The 14962-nt window shown below is 40.7% G+C and overlaps 1 protein-coding gene across 1 annotated transcript in view; it reads left to right on the forward strand.

The window, feature by feature from the left end:
* Positions 1 to 14962, forward strand: part of LOC122797191 (unconventional myosin-Id-like) — a 2023191-nt gene that overhangs the window by 492320 nt on the left and 1515909 nt on the right. Inside the window, exon 10 of the mRNA XM_044066013.1 lies at positions 2424 to 2538. Coding sequence (XP_043921948.1) covers positions 2424 to 2538 — 115 coding nt within the window. The remainder of the gene's footprint in view (positions 1 to 2423; positions 2539 to 14962) is intronic.

Consider the following 14962-nt stretch of genomic DNA (forward strand, 5'->3'; position numbering starts at 1 on the left):
CCTCCCTGTCAGTACTCATCACTTGATCTAAATTAGTTGCTTTTGGCACTGTAACATCCCTTCTATGTGTATGTATGCATGTATGTATTGCCGCTAGATTATTCAGCCTTTTACTTCTAATATCACCCATGTGTTCCTGCATCCTAATCTATTCTACTCATCTGCTTTCTTAGATTGTTGTGTAAGGAAACACTTTTTATCTTGGAGTTTCCTATGTTTATCCCTAGAAGGTTAAACAATGAATGGGTATGGAGAATGTTGCTGTTAAGTGTTCTAATGAGTTCATCAGCATTTGTATTTTATTGGAATGTTTTCATTGCCGTGACTACAAATGTTTTTTACTCTTTGAAGGCATTAGCTGATATTGTGCTGTATGTGAAATAATGTGAAGCGCATAATTTATTGATTTTCTAAGAATTTAGTTATATAATAAAATGTAGTCATGCCCTGCCATGATGCATCTCATCTGCTATTGGGTCTAAATATTATTGGATTTTCATTGGTGGATGTACCTTGGGTTTTCAGAAAGGAGAGGTAGACAGAGAACAATTGCAGATTAAATGTGCAAAATATTAATTTCAGACCAATATTTACTCCTGTTTTGTGTAGCTACAACAGAAATGAAAATACTTATTCATTGTAAATAAACCTATAATAAATTTGGAGAAGTTCATATACAACATATCCTTGGAAGGTGAGAGGAAACTGGAGTACTAGGCAAACACTTACATAAACAAAGGGCAGATATGCAAATCTTGTCATCACATACCTACTTATGAAGTAATTACAAGCAAATGCACAACAAATCAACAAAACGAATGTAAGCACTACAGTGAAAACCTATTTTTTTGCATTCTCTTTGTAGATTTGCTGTGCATTTTGCTTGCCATGACATTGAAACTTGTTTGCATTTCTTTTATCTTCATTCATTCATAAGTTAGTACTAGGCTAACTGTCCTTATGAGGCATTTTAAGTCTGGCCAGTTATCCAGTTTGAGAATCAAACCGTGCACTTTGGGTCTGTAAGGTATGCCAACCAATTAATTTATTTATACATGTATGGCGTTACTTGTTTAGTTCTTTAATTTTGGCATGGTGTTACACAACTGAATTGTTTTAGCGTACATATTTCATTTTATTCCCTAGTTTGTACATTAAATTAAACTGTATGCTTTCTTTTGAATACCTGTTGTAATTTTTTGTGTATCTTTTTACTGTTTACTGATTTTTCTTTGATATGATATTTTACAATTAATTTTGTTGCGTGCTTCAATTTTTTTCCCAGTTTTTCAGAATGCATTATGGAAGGATCATCTGTAACTGACATGAAAGCAGTAGACAGCAGTGGCTGAGGGAGGCAGTAGAATATGATAAGCAGTTTATTTTTGTAATTCTGCTCTCTGGTTCTTTGCCCTCCCATTTAATAAACCAGCCACAAACGAATGACCACCTGAAAAAGCAAAGAAACAAATCACAATAAACTACACAGTGGCACAGCAGTTAGAAGTCTTGTTTCACTGCACCTGGCTGTCTAGTTTGGTTCTCTGCCACGGTTCCTTCTGTACAGAGTCTGCATGCCTGCCATCTGTCCACATGGGTTTTTCCTGGTGCTCCAGTTTTCTCTCCATTCCAAAATTCTGCATGGGAGTTTAAGAGTGATTTAGTTTATTCTTTGTGGTTCCTGTGATGCCCTGCTCAGTATCAGTTCCTCTGTCTTGCACCCGATGAGCTATAGTGTACGTTTTGCTCCCCTGGACTCTGAATTAGATTAAGCAGATAATTGGAGAATGAATGAATGAATGATAGTATTAACAGTAAAAATAATAAGCAGAACTAAGGCACTTTGAATTGCTTATTACACCAACATTCAGCTATAGGAGGTTCAAGGTTGCTTGTTCAAAAATGAATGCACAGAGCAGTTCTTCTTATGGCAGTGTGGGTAACAATTGCCTCAGTCACCGTGCATTGGAAAATAATTAGTGTACTGGAGGACAGTGATTAAAAGTGTGGCACACCAGGATAGTGGTGAGTTTTTGCTTTGTTGCCACTTATTTTGTATTTGGTAAGAGCATAAAAAATAAACAAACAACAAAATGATAAAGCATGTTCAGAACTGTAGGTGATAATGACTGCTTTAATCATGTAAACTAAAAACAATATGGAAATTACAGCCACATAGATCTCATGGATGTTGGATTTTAATATTTGATATACAAATAAGAATGGGCTTTATCTGTACTGGTGCTTATTGTGCCTCCAATATACCATTAGTACAGTACTATTTTAAGAGATGATAATTTGGTGCATCTAGTGACAGTATGTAAAAACAAGGTTCAGGATAAGCCTGTCAGTAGAGATTTAAACATCGAGCATATATATTTATATATGTATATATCATGTGGCTTTTTTCTATTTTCCTCTAGCTTTGAACAGTTTTGCATCAATTACTGCAATGAGAAGCTGCAACAACTCTTCATTGCACTGATCCTGCAACAAGAACAGGAGGAGTATCAAAGGGAAGACATTGAATGGCATCAGGTATGTGGCACATCTCGCACTGTTTTCCTCATCTCTTTACTCCATGGTACCTTTGCCTTATGGTGCGGTCACATAATGTTTTGGTAGTAAGGTATTATTTGCTGCTGTTTTTAGCTTTCCTTATTCTAATTCCTGGTTACTGCATTCTCAGATTGCATTTCTCTATCTATATCTGCTGCATGACTTCATTTGGCACTGTAAAACTCTCAGTGGTGCCTGCTGCAAAAAGCTAGGATCTCAGTACTGTTAGCTGTTTTGCATTGCTCCCAAACACTGCACCTAAGCAGGCATTTATTATACCATTTTTCCTGGACTGGCTGTTTGCTGTTCAGAATAATAGATATGTACTGTTGTGCTACAATGTGCATTAAGATTATCTCTGAGAAAATCATGGATATGTTGAGTCATGTATACTCACTGGAGAAGACAGTTACAGGTAGAATACATCTGGTTCTGAGACTGTAAGAATACATGGCTTTATTTAGATGTAAAACACTTTAATATCACCTCTACTACATATTAGTATGCTACTGATTTCCCCTGGGATTCAATAAACTCTGTGTAGGCCCCGCGTGAAGCCTACATGGAGTTTACATGTGTGTACGGTGATGCATGGTGAGTGGCAGCTCGCACTACTGCTCAATGCATATTCATGCCACGCGCTGCATGTAAGTGAGGTCTCATGGCTGGCAACATTGTTGCCAGCCAAGAAACTGTATAAGCGAACATGGATAGGAATTCTCTTTAAAGAAGAGCACCTACGGTCTGTGGTTTTGCATGGAATGCCACAATGATCACCAGGGCTTCACAGATAGCTTTCAATCTGTTAGTTCAACACATCTGCACAAAGGCCAACATAATGCGGGGACAACTAACCAGAAATAGGGACATATTTAACTTAGATGTCACATACAAATGTGGTAGAATGAAACTCAAACATACCGCTTAACTCTTAGAGTAAAAAATACGAACAAAGCCAAAATAATAGGGGAACAAAGGGCCAAAAATAGGGACGGATTCTGATATTGCTCTTACAAACCTAGAATGTTGATAGAATAATAGAGTTTACAGTAGCATGAATTTTCTGAAGAGCATGAAGTTTGAAACCCGATTGTCTGTTATTATTTTCTGACTTTAATCCACAATGACGTGCAAATATTTTGCCAGAAAACCAAAACGTTATGAGGAAAACACCAAAAATATGACACAAAAACTGGACATTATGCACAAATCAGGACAGTTGAGAGTCATGAACTCAAAAGTATGTAATATTCAGTCACATCAGTCCTGTGATCATCCCAGTGATATGACAGAAAGCCACAAATTTGATAAGAAACACATCTGGACATCTTGAGAATATCTGGACAGTTGAGATGTATGGATGTATGATTGAGCTCTCCGAGCATGTGTCCCAGACAAGTCTGTCCCTAGCCTTGAGCAGCATATTACCTTCACCTAGAATGATGCCACAGCATTGTCATTCAAAGGCTATCCAGTTTCTGTCAGCCTGGGATGACATGGTCAACAAACTTCGCTGCTTTGCCAGAGATGGTTTGCACCTGGCACCACTAGGCAAAGGCTCTTGCCTCCCCCATAGTGCCTTTTTAGGCAAGGTCTCAAAAACAAAATTACCAACGTGAAAATTGCCAACAATAACAAAATAAGGGTTTTGCTGCTAAACGGTAGGAGCTTAAACCAAAAATTGCACACCCTGGAAGCACTTCTATCACTGGAGGATGTTGATGTCTGTGCAGTCACAGAAACCTGGTTCACGGCCTCAAAGAATACCCTGGATTTGCATGGCTACAATGCCTTCCACACCTTCATACTGCAAAATGAACACATGAAACCCAAAGATGGTGTTTCTATCTATATTAGAGATAAATTCACCTCCCGACTAGTTAGACTGGGAAACTCCATGGAGTTACTCCAAGTTCAGATTACTGTGTGTAGAACCTCCATTCAAGTCACAGCTATTAATAGATTTCCCTACATGGATCATGATGCCCATGAGGCCTACTTGACCAAACTGGAGTCAATCTAAATATTGCCAAATGCTCTGGTCATGGGGGATTTCAATTGTCCCACCAACAACTGCGAAACCTACTCCTACCTGATCCTCACTAACATGACAAACAGATGCACCACCTCAACTGTCGGTTTGTTGTTAGTTAACTCTGACCACAAATCAGTCACCTTTGAATTGGTACTAACACCAGAACTCACAAAGGGCGAACACAGACTAAAAAAGTTCACCAAAGCAAACTATACCCACCCAGGGGAAGGTAAAATGTATTCCAGGCCCCACCTCCAGCTGGAAGTGGTAACTACACCAAAACCTACATAAAAATGCTGTACAATCACTTGTATAAGTGTATGGACTTGGCTGTTCCAGAGACAGAATCAAAGCCAGAGCCCCAAGTAAAAAAAAAAAAGCCACTATGGTGGACATCTAGCATCAACAAACTTACAACAAATGCAAAAAGCTGCTGTCTAAGAAAGCTAAGATGAGGCCCCAACAATGGAAAAGCACCCTCCTCAACCTTAACAGGCAAGTAAGACAACATGTCAAATCCTTTAAGGGTAACTTTGAGAAAAACTTAGGAATCACAGCCAAGGATAATCATAAGGCCTTTTACAGCTACATACATAGCTTAAAAGGTAGGACCCCAGCATGTGCCGAATTAGTGACTAACAGTATCACACACACACTGTTCCCGCAGAGATAGCAAACCTGCTAGCAGACAGATATTGCAAAAATGTCACTCCTTTATCCCCTCCAAACTTAACACAAACCTTGCCCCCAACATCCCCCCACCCTATATAGCTGAAGAGCAGGTCATTAAAGCCTTGTCTAAGGCAAAAACACAGCCTCTATGGGACCAGACGGCATCTCAGGCTGTCTTCTAAACAAACTAAAACATGAACTAGCATCACTATTAAATATCCTATTCAATCACAGCCTAATCACTGGCTTTGTTCCTGTGGAATGGAGAACAGCAACATTTATTCCCCTCCATAAAGGTGGCTTAGCAATAGACCCATGGAATTATAGACCCATAAGTATGACCAGCCTCATTTATGAAGCCATGTTACCTATCATCATGGACCTCAATGAATAAAGACAGGTGACCTCCAAACCCTGGATCTGACTCAATTCAGCTTCATCAAGGGCAGATTCTGCCTGCTAAACCTAGTGGATTTCTTCAAAAATGTGACCAGGGCCATTGACGAGGGCATATCTGTGCACACAGCATACCTTGACTTGGCAAAAGCCTTTGACACTATCCCGCACTTTGGCATTATTACTGATAAACTTAGCAAACTGAGTGTCATCCCCTTTGTTGTAAGATGGGTTGCCAACTGGCTCACAAACCGGTCACAGTCTATCAAAGTTGGTGACTCCACATCAACCAGCAGAGCTGTCACCAGTGGGATGCCACAAGGGTCAATGCTGGGCTCCCTACTTCTCTGAATTTCAGGCCAAAACTAAGGGGCTATGGCTGACCAGATTTGTGGATGACTGCAAATTGGGTACAATTACTGAATCCCCAAATTATGTCAGTATACTTCTGGAGGGGCTTATGCAGAACAGTGACTGGTGTCTTAGTCATGGTCTCAAACTGAATGCAAAGAAATGCATCATCATTTCCTTAGGTAAAAACATTGTAACTTCACACTATCATATTAACAATACCCTATGTACCTACAAAGTGGTAAGAGATCTGGGATCACAAGTAGACTGTGACCTTAACTTTGGCCACCATGTGTCTACTGTAGCAAACAAGGCTTTCTATAGTGTACACTTGCTTAGCAAAGGCATCAACTCTAGAGCAAAGGTTATAAACCCCCTATACTCATCACTAATCGGGTTCATAATTGAGTATAATGCCTCTTTCAATATGGTACCATACAAAGCACCTGCAGCAATTGGAGATACCTCAGAATTTTCTAGTTAAGAAGATCAAGGGACTCCAGTACATGCCATGCACAGACCAACTAAATTCCTTGTCACTATACTCAGTATCATATAGACTTCTTAGGGGAGGCTTATGCCTGTCTTACAGAGCAATCTCTGACCCAAACCTAATGAATTTGCTGCACATCTGTAAATCAAACAGGAATTGAGTTCTCTGTTCCAGGGACTAAATATGGCCTGTAACTTGAATAGGACATGCTGGAGGGACAGAGTTGTCTCAGAGTGACTGCCGTGTCTTTGGAATAGACTGCCAATTCATGTGAAGCAGAGCACCTCAATGCACTTCAAAAGGAACCTGGATTAGTGGATTGGGCACCATGAATTCTTAATGTGGATAGCACCCACTACCCACTTGGACATGGGCAGTCATTAATAAATACAGTCGTGGATATTGACTAGAGTATCTATGATATTACAAAGGGATGAAAAGGCTAGGCTTAAAATGACCTCAGGGTCGATAGCCTAGTAACCTCCTATGAGCCTATGAATGTGAAGTATATGGTTCAACCAGTTACAGGACATTGTATACAGAGTACTGTGATATCCCATTTCTGGCATTCTGTAATGAAGCTGTGCAAATGATCTGCAATGGTACATGCACTGCCATGTAAAATGAACATTCAGGGGAAGTGTGTGTATTGAATAGAGACACACAGATGAATTGAAGGAATGAACACAGAGAAAGAGTACAGGTGAAAACCTAATCTACAACAGATGAGGGCATGTCAATGGAAGATAGTTGTAGCAGCAACACCATTCACATATCTATATAGTACACTAGGGACTGTACAGTGAAAATTTGCTTTATGTGACTTAACCATGGGGAGGATGTCTGGATGAGATAAGCATCCTTACATGAATAATTCAGGGGACATCAATCAGGGATCTGACATACAACTGGGGTAGGGTGCATGTTGTGAGGCTGTGTAAACTGATCTGCCTGAATATGAGTGCACTCTCAGCAGAGGTCTCTAGCAAGGTGGACACATGTAAAGGATCATGGAAAACATTAAAAAAACAACCAAAATCATGGACAATATCAGAATAACACACCCAGTAATGCCATGCCTCTGACATATCATATGTGATTTAGAGTGATAAGAGATGAGTTTGCACACTCACACACAGACACACACACACACACACACACACACACACACACACACACACACACACACACACACACACACACACACACACACACACACACACACACACACACTTGCACAACTATTATGATACATCCACACTCGATCAGGGTAATCATGCACACTGTCCTGGAACTGTAACATCTGCTGGAGGTGTTAGGAGGGACACTGCTATAGCTGTATGCGACAGTATGAACAATACAGGCTAGTTGAGTGGTGTGCATGGTATATATATATATATATATGGGTCTACTTTAAAACACCGACACGCAAAACACCAACGATGAAAACACCGAGACCGGAAGATCAGCAACACTTCACATGCCCGACAAACCACAATCCCAACAATCAACAAAACAAAACAAATACCTTTTCTGAAAAACACACACACAACACAAGCACAACAAAAAACTTACAAACCTACACTAAACCTTACATACACAACTATCTATGCACTAACCTTAACCCAAACCATAACCCTAAGGTCCGTCACTATCACACACTCACCTAACTCACGCCCTAACCCTAATTCACTTAACCCGACCCTAACCCTAAAGTCTGTCACTATCACACACTTACCTTACCCAGACCCTAACCCTAACTCACTTAACCCACCCTTAACGCTAAAGTCTGTCACTATCGCACTCTTACCTTAACATGTCGGTGTTCTCAGCATCGGGCTTTTAAACTGTTGGTCATCTCAGTTGTCAATCTTCCTGTCTCTGTGTTCTCCTTGTCGGTGTTTTCAAGTAGACCCATATATATATATATATATATATATATGTTTATCTATCTATATATATATATATATATATATATATATATATATATATATATATATATATATATATATATATATATATATATATATATATATATATATATATATATATATATATATATATATATATATATATATATATGTATATGTATATGTATATATCAATCCACACTGTCACGAATGCTATATATGCCATTAATTTTTTCAAACACCTATGTATGTAATGTGTACATCAGCAGAACAGGCAGCAGACATGCATCTGGTTTAACAACTCGAATGGTGTTCAGCACCATCAGGCAGTCATGTATATTCCACAAAAAGAATATCTAAGTATGGCCAATAAGCTTTGTGACAGCTCATTGTGACAAAGGTGGTGCACTTTCTTTACACATCACTGGAAGATGTGTAGGTATGTACATGAAGAAGGTTGCATTGTACTCAGTTACTGGTGCAATGAAGTCTGGGAACTATGAAGGTATGTTGGCCTCTGATGTGGATGTCCTTCACATACCCAGAACTTGTGTTACATTCAAGGAAGTAGTCAGCACTGTGACCACATGCTGGTGGATGTTACACATACCATGTACCCCAGGACATGGATGACATACCTATTGGTCTGATTATAAGGTGTGATGTCTACATTATACTTGGGTTGTGTGTTTGTGTACATGACGTAAAAAAACATGTTTTCTCTTCATTGCATGTATTGTGATGGCTGTGGCAGCAATAATTGATATGTGTTGATACTGTATGTTTTATACTAATATCACAGTTGGTGTCAATGATTGCCCACAATCTGTAGGCCTTCAGGCATCTGTTTGGACCCAGGATTTGAATCTCATCTATGATGTCCATCACTTAAATAATGGACAGAAAAGGGCCTAGCAGACATCCCTGATGTACAGACCTGATCACTGGACCTCAGATATAGGCCACTTCACACATTTCAACATAGTGGAATGCCATGCATGTGATGCACTGGTCGTCCCAGTTGGCAATATAGCTTTTTATGGTCAAATATGACAGTTTTGATTGAATACCTCAGTGTAGATTTGTGTAAAATGTCTTGACTTGGTCAAGTTCCACAAGATAATACTGTTGTCATCATGCATACCCTCAATGACCTCTAGGCTCTTGAGGACATCTATCAGATGTTACAGGCTTAATTTAGTATTAACAGCTCACACAGGTCTGTTGCACACAGCTGGAATATTACTAGTGTTCAATAAGAAGAGGTCCATGATGACATGTTGGTCTACCTCACAGATGAGGAGAGGTAGGATGTCTGCATACATGCAAGCATCAGGTATTGTCCCCCCAAATCTGAGCATCAGGTATTGTCCCCCCAAATCTGATGGGTACATTTTGAAGTACACTCTTCTATGGAACATAGTCTGTGTGGAGGATGTGTTGAAGTATGGATTCAACCTTATCAGAAAGGTGTATGTTCTGAGTCATGCCACAGGAAATCTGTGATATTGTCAAAACCCAGTGATTCCATGTGATATGCTTGGATGAATGTAAGACAGAGCATGCTGCCTATCATGATTTAGTAAAGGGTTTTGACACAATTCTCTATGCAGGTATCATTGAGAAAACTTTCCAGCTGGGGATTAATCCCTAAGTCACTAGATGGGTACCAAATAACTCACCAACAGAAGGCATACTGTGAAAGCTGTTGAATCAACCTGTACCAGTAGATCAGTCACCATTGGCAAGCCCCAGGATCTGTGTTTGGCCCTTCACTGTGTGGACTCTCTTTCTCAATAGTTCGGGCTAAAGTATATTACCTCTGGCTTTTGGGTGCAATCATTGAGTCCACCAATGATGATAAGATAGTACAGGAGGAGGTAACACTTACAAGTGATTGCTGACAAAGGCACACAATCTACAAATAAATGCAGAAATGTATATTTTTATGTTGTCCATTTGAAGAATGAAATTCCATGTTAATCACAGCATTGCAACAGTCTTGCTATACTGAAATCCAGTGATGTAAGCATTGGGAACACATGTAGATAGCAATCTGAACTTTGACCACCAAGTGTCCACACTAATATTGAAAGCCTATGTTCTGCACATCATATGTCACACCATCATATTCAGATCTTAGGATTGCATGACAACACTGTACTCAAACTTCATCAAAATAATAATAGAGTATAATGTTCTTTGCATGTGCCTCACCACACACATGCAACAACGGGAGAGATCACAGGGCTTTCTCATCAAGAAAACACAGGGCCTACAAACCATGCCATGTCACTGTAATTTGTCTCACATAGGATGAGGTGACATCTGTCTGGCCTCCAGGCCAGTCTCTGACCCTGCCCTGGTGGGAGTAATGCATAGCCATAAAATTTGATGTAGCTGATGACATCATCAGTATCTGTTGAGGAGAATATGCTAATAACAGTGTCCTACATGCTGGTTTAAAATACTCTCTGTAATGTCAAGCAATAGCATGCACACACACACACACACACACACACACACACACACACACACACACACACACACACACACACACACACACACACACACTTGACTGCAGTGAGAATAGAACCCTTACCTAAGTACACAGACTACACAACTCAGTACTTTACACAAGTAGCATCGCACAAGTCTGACTTGGAGTGTCTCAGATAACACTTTATAGCTGATGACATCAACAGTGTCTGTTGAGGACAGTGTGGTAATAACAGTGTCACACCTGCTAATGAAAAGTGCTCTTTGTAATGTCAAATGACAGCGAGCACACACACACACTCACACACACACATACACACACACAATTCACTGCAGTGAGAATAGAACCCCTATCTAAGTACACAGACTACAGAATGCAGTACTTTTAAGCAAGCACCACAGCACAAGTGTGATTTTTGCAAGAGTACAGGTCAGCTTACAGTAGATGACATCAGCAGACTATGTGAGAGACAAGATGCTGGGATGTCTACATAGGTTCATAGTTTCATAAGTTTATAGTAGACTACTAGCTTAATGGCCCTAGCGTGTTTACAAGCCTAGCTATATAGAAACACAAGTACCCTTATTGAGCATAGTGAGATGGTTCTTGTCAGCACTGTGCACTGTGGTGGCAGGACAGGTAGCTTACATCCTTCTAAGTTGGGAACTGCTGATTAAGGGCTCAGTGTCTGTTATTCTAAAAGTATATTAATTCTGGTTTAAGCACTTGGGCTTCAGGCCAGTTGTTTACATTAATAAGGTTTGTGGTCTGCACTGTGGTGGCAGAACAGGTAGCTTACATCCTTCTACGTTGGAAACTGCTGATTGAGTGCTCAGTGTCTGTTATTCTAAAAGTGTATTCATTCTGGTTTAAGCACTTGGGCTTCAGGCCAGTTATTTTACATTAAAAGGTTTCATGGTCTGCACTCTTGTGGGAGGAGAGGCTGGACTCTGCCCTTTTGAGCTGGGAATTTGTGGTTAAAGACTTATAGTGCCTGCATATTTGAACTGCTTCTTACTGAAATTGGTACACCTTGTTTGCTGTAGCATAGACTAGATCCAGGCCTGCTGAATCTAGCTTTGTTTGTATAACTTGAGCACTAATCCAGGCATTCTTTAAAGTATTCAATTGTATTTATTACTGCTTGGTCGTAACTTGATTAAAGTGTAGCTATCATTCTAAGTCTTTTGGATTAAGCACTTGGGATTCAGACCAGTTGTTTTTCATTAGGAAGGTTTGTGGTCTGCACTGTGGTGGCAGGACAGGTAGCTTACATCCTTCTAAGTTGGGAACTGCTGACTTGAGGGCTCATTGTCTGTTATTCTAAAAGTGTATTAGTTCTGGTTTAAGCACTTGGGCTTCAGGCCAGTTATTTTACATTAAGAAGGTTCGTGGTCTGCACTCTTGTGGGAGGAGAGGCTGGACTCTGCCCTTCTGAGGTGGGAATTTCTGGTTATAGGCTTATAGTGCCTGCATATTTGAACTGTTTTTTACTGAAATTGGTACACCTTGTTTGCTGTAGCATAGACTAGATCCAGGCCTGCTGAATCTAGCTTTGTTTGTATGCTTGTTGTTTGTTTGCTTGTTATTTCCCTGAAATGCTAATTCCACCTAAAACGCGGCTTTTCAGCGCTTCTGTGGATCCCTAGTGATATCTGCATTGCTTACTGTACTTATTTCCTTGTTTCACTTGAAAGAAAGTTACTGTTTGTCGTTTTTGCATTTAAGTTACCTGTAACACATTGCATTTAAGATACCTGACACTTGCTCACTAAAGCAATTATATAAGTCAGCACTAAAAAATTAAAAGCACTACACCCTCACAAACTCCCCTTGAGTACCTTGTTCCCTATTGGCCCTTTATTTTCAATTATAAAGGAATTCCCAATACTATTCTAGCATGTCCAAAGGTCAGTTGTCAATCTCCTCTCCAGTCCAGCTGGTGAATCTGGGAATCTTGAGGCAATGTTACAACTGCCTCATGCACATAGACAACCCTGTCCTCCTCCCAACAAATTCCAACACACGTGAGAGATGCAACCATATAGCCATACTGGAGGCTAAGCTCTCTCAACTCAGTACTGGCAAAACCAGTCAGGTGGAGAAGGAAACCACACTCACTACAATTCCAGTCTCACATAGACCTACCACGACAGCAAACCAAACACATAAACACACAAAAAGATACTCGGAGGCTCTAAATAAAAATCTGCCTAAGCAGCAGAGACATCCAAAGCAGACACCCAAGCAACCGCTACCCCAAAACAAAACACATGCAACACATAGCTCACAAAGCCAGTGTGCCGAACAGTCACAGCCCTTAAGGCTATACAACACACCTGATACACTTGTAATAGGTGGCTCTATCATCAGGCACACTGACATCCCGCTCATCAGGCTGAACAAGGAGAAGATCATGGTGAGCTGCCTGTCGAGCGCTAGGATTTGCCACATAACACAAGCACTCAGGTCACTCCAAGGCAAGTACAAATATGACTCAGTCATTGTCCATGCTGGTGTGAAGGACCTGAGATGTACCTCCCTGGACTACATGAAAAGAGACACAGAGGAGCTCTCTAAGCATGTAGCCCAGGCTGGTATGACCCTGACCTTGAGTAGCATCTTAGCCTCACCAAGAATGATGCCACAATATGAAGACAAGATGATCAATTTCAACAATTGGCTTAAGTATTGGTGTCATTCAAAGGGGATCCAATGCCTGTCAGCCTGGGATGACATGCTCGACAAGCCATGATGCTTCGCTAGGGACGGCTTGCACCTGTCACCCTTGGGCTTTCGGATATTGGCAAAGGCTCTTGCTACCCCCATAGTGCCTTTTTTAGGCAAGGCTCAAAAGACAAACCCACCTCCATAGGTATCACAAGGGATAAGAAACTAAGAGTAATGCTACTCAATGCCAGAAGTCTAAACCTCAAGATGCATGCACTCGAAACTCTCCTTAACATGGAGAACATCGATATCTGTGCAGTAACAGAAACCTGGTTCAAGGCTCCCGAGAGCACCCCAGCACTACCAGGTTATACCTCATACCATGCTTTTCGGCCCCAAAACTTGGACCGAACCACAAAAGGAGGGGGAGTATCAATATTCGTCAAAGATACCCACACCTCCAGGTTGGTGGCACAGCATGAAGCATCAGAGACTATCCATGTGCAACTAACAGTGGGTAAAACTGACTTCCAGTTTATAGCCTGCTACAGACCACTCTCCCAAACCCAGGAACCCTGCTCAGCCTTCCTGAGAACACTGGAAAATATGAAGGTCTCTCCAAACACCATTATATTGGGCGACTTCAACTACCCAAACATAGACTGGGAGCATTACTCTAGCTCCAACACCCTAGCCCAAAGGTTCCTAGAATTTATAAACTCAAATGCTATGGAACAACTTGTTACCACTCCCACAAGAGGGGAAAACATACTGGACCTGATCATCACCAACATGGGGACTCTATGCTCCAGACCAGAAGTGTATCCCTCACTGGTAAGATCAGACCATAAACTAATCTCACTAGATATTCACATCCCGACTCCACCCCCTACCCTGAAAACCACAGTGAAAAACTTCTCTAAAGCAAATTTCACACTCCTCAAAACTGAGGTGGAATCCTTCAAAGCCCCCAGGCCTGTGGAAAATACGGCCCAGACCGCAGAATCCTTTATAAACGCATTCTATGAACACCTTCAGGAATGCATGGATCATGCAATCCCAAATAAAACCAAGACCTAATCCTCCAAAGGCAGACATCCTGTCTGGTGGACCCCAGCCATAAACAAACTATACAATAGAAGGAGGAAGCTACTACATGATAGAGCAAAATCCCAAAAAGGGAAGGCATCTCTGATCAGTATTAGCAAAAAACTACAGGCACTCATAAAATCGTCTAAGGCCAGCTTCGAGAGAAAAATTGCACAGGAAACTAAGGATAATCACAAGGCTTTCTTTAGTTATGTTAGGAACCTGGGTGGGAATTCCCAGATATGCTCAGAATTATTCCAAAATGACAAAAAATACACCAAACCCAC

This window comes from Protopterus annectens, chromosome 3.part0 (assembly GCF_019279795.1).
Source record: "Protopterus annectens isolate FY-2018-M chromosome 3.part0, PAN1.0, whole genome shotgun sequence".
Classification (NCBI taxonomy): Eukaryota; Metazoa; Chordata; order Ceratodontiformes; family Protopteridae; genus Protopterus; species Protopterus annectens.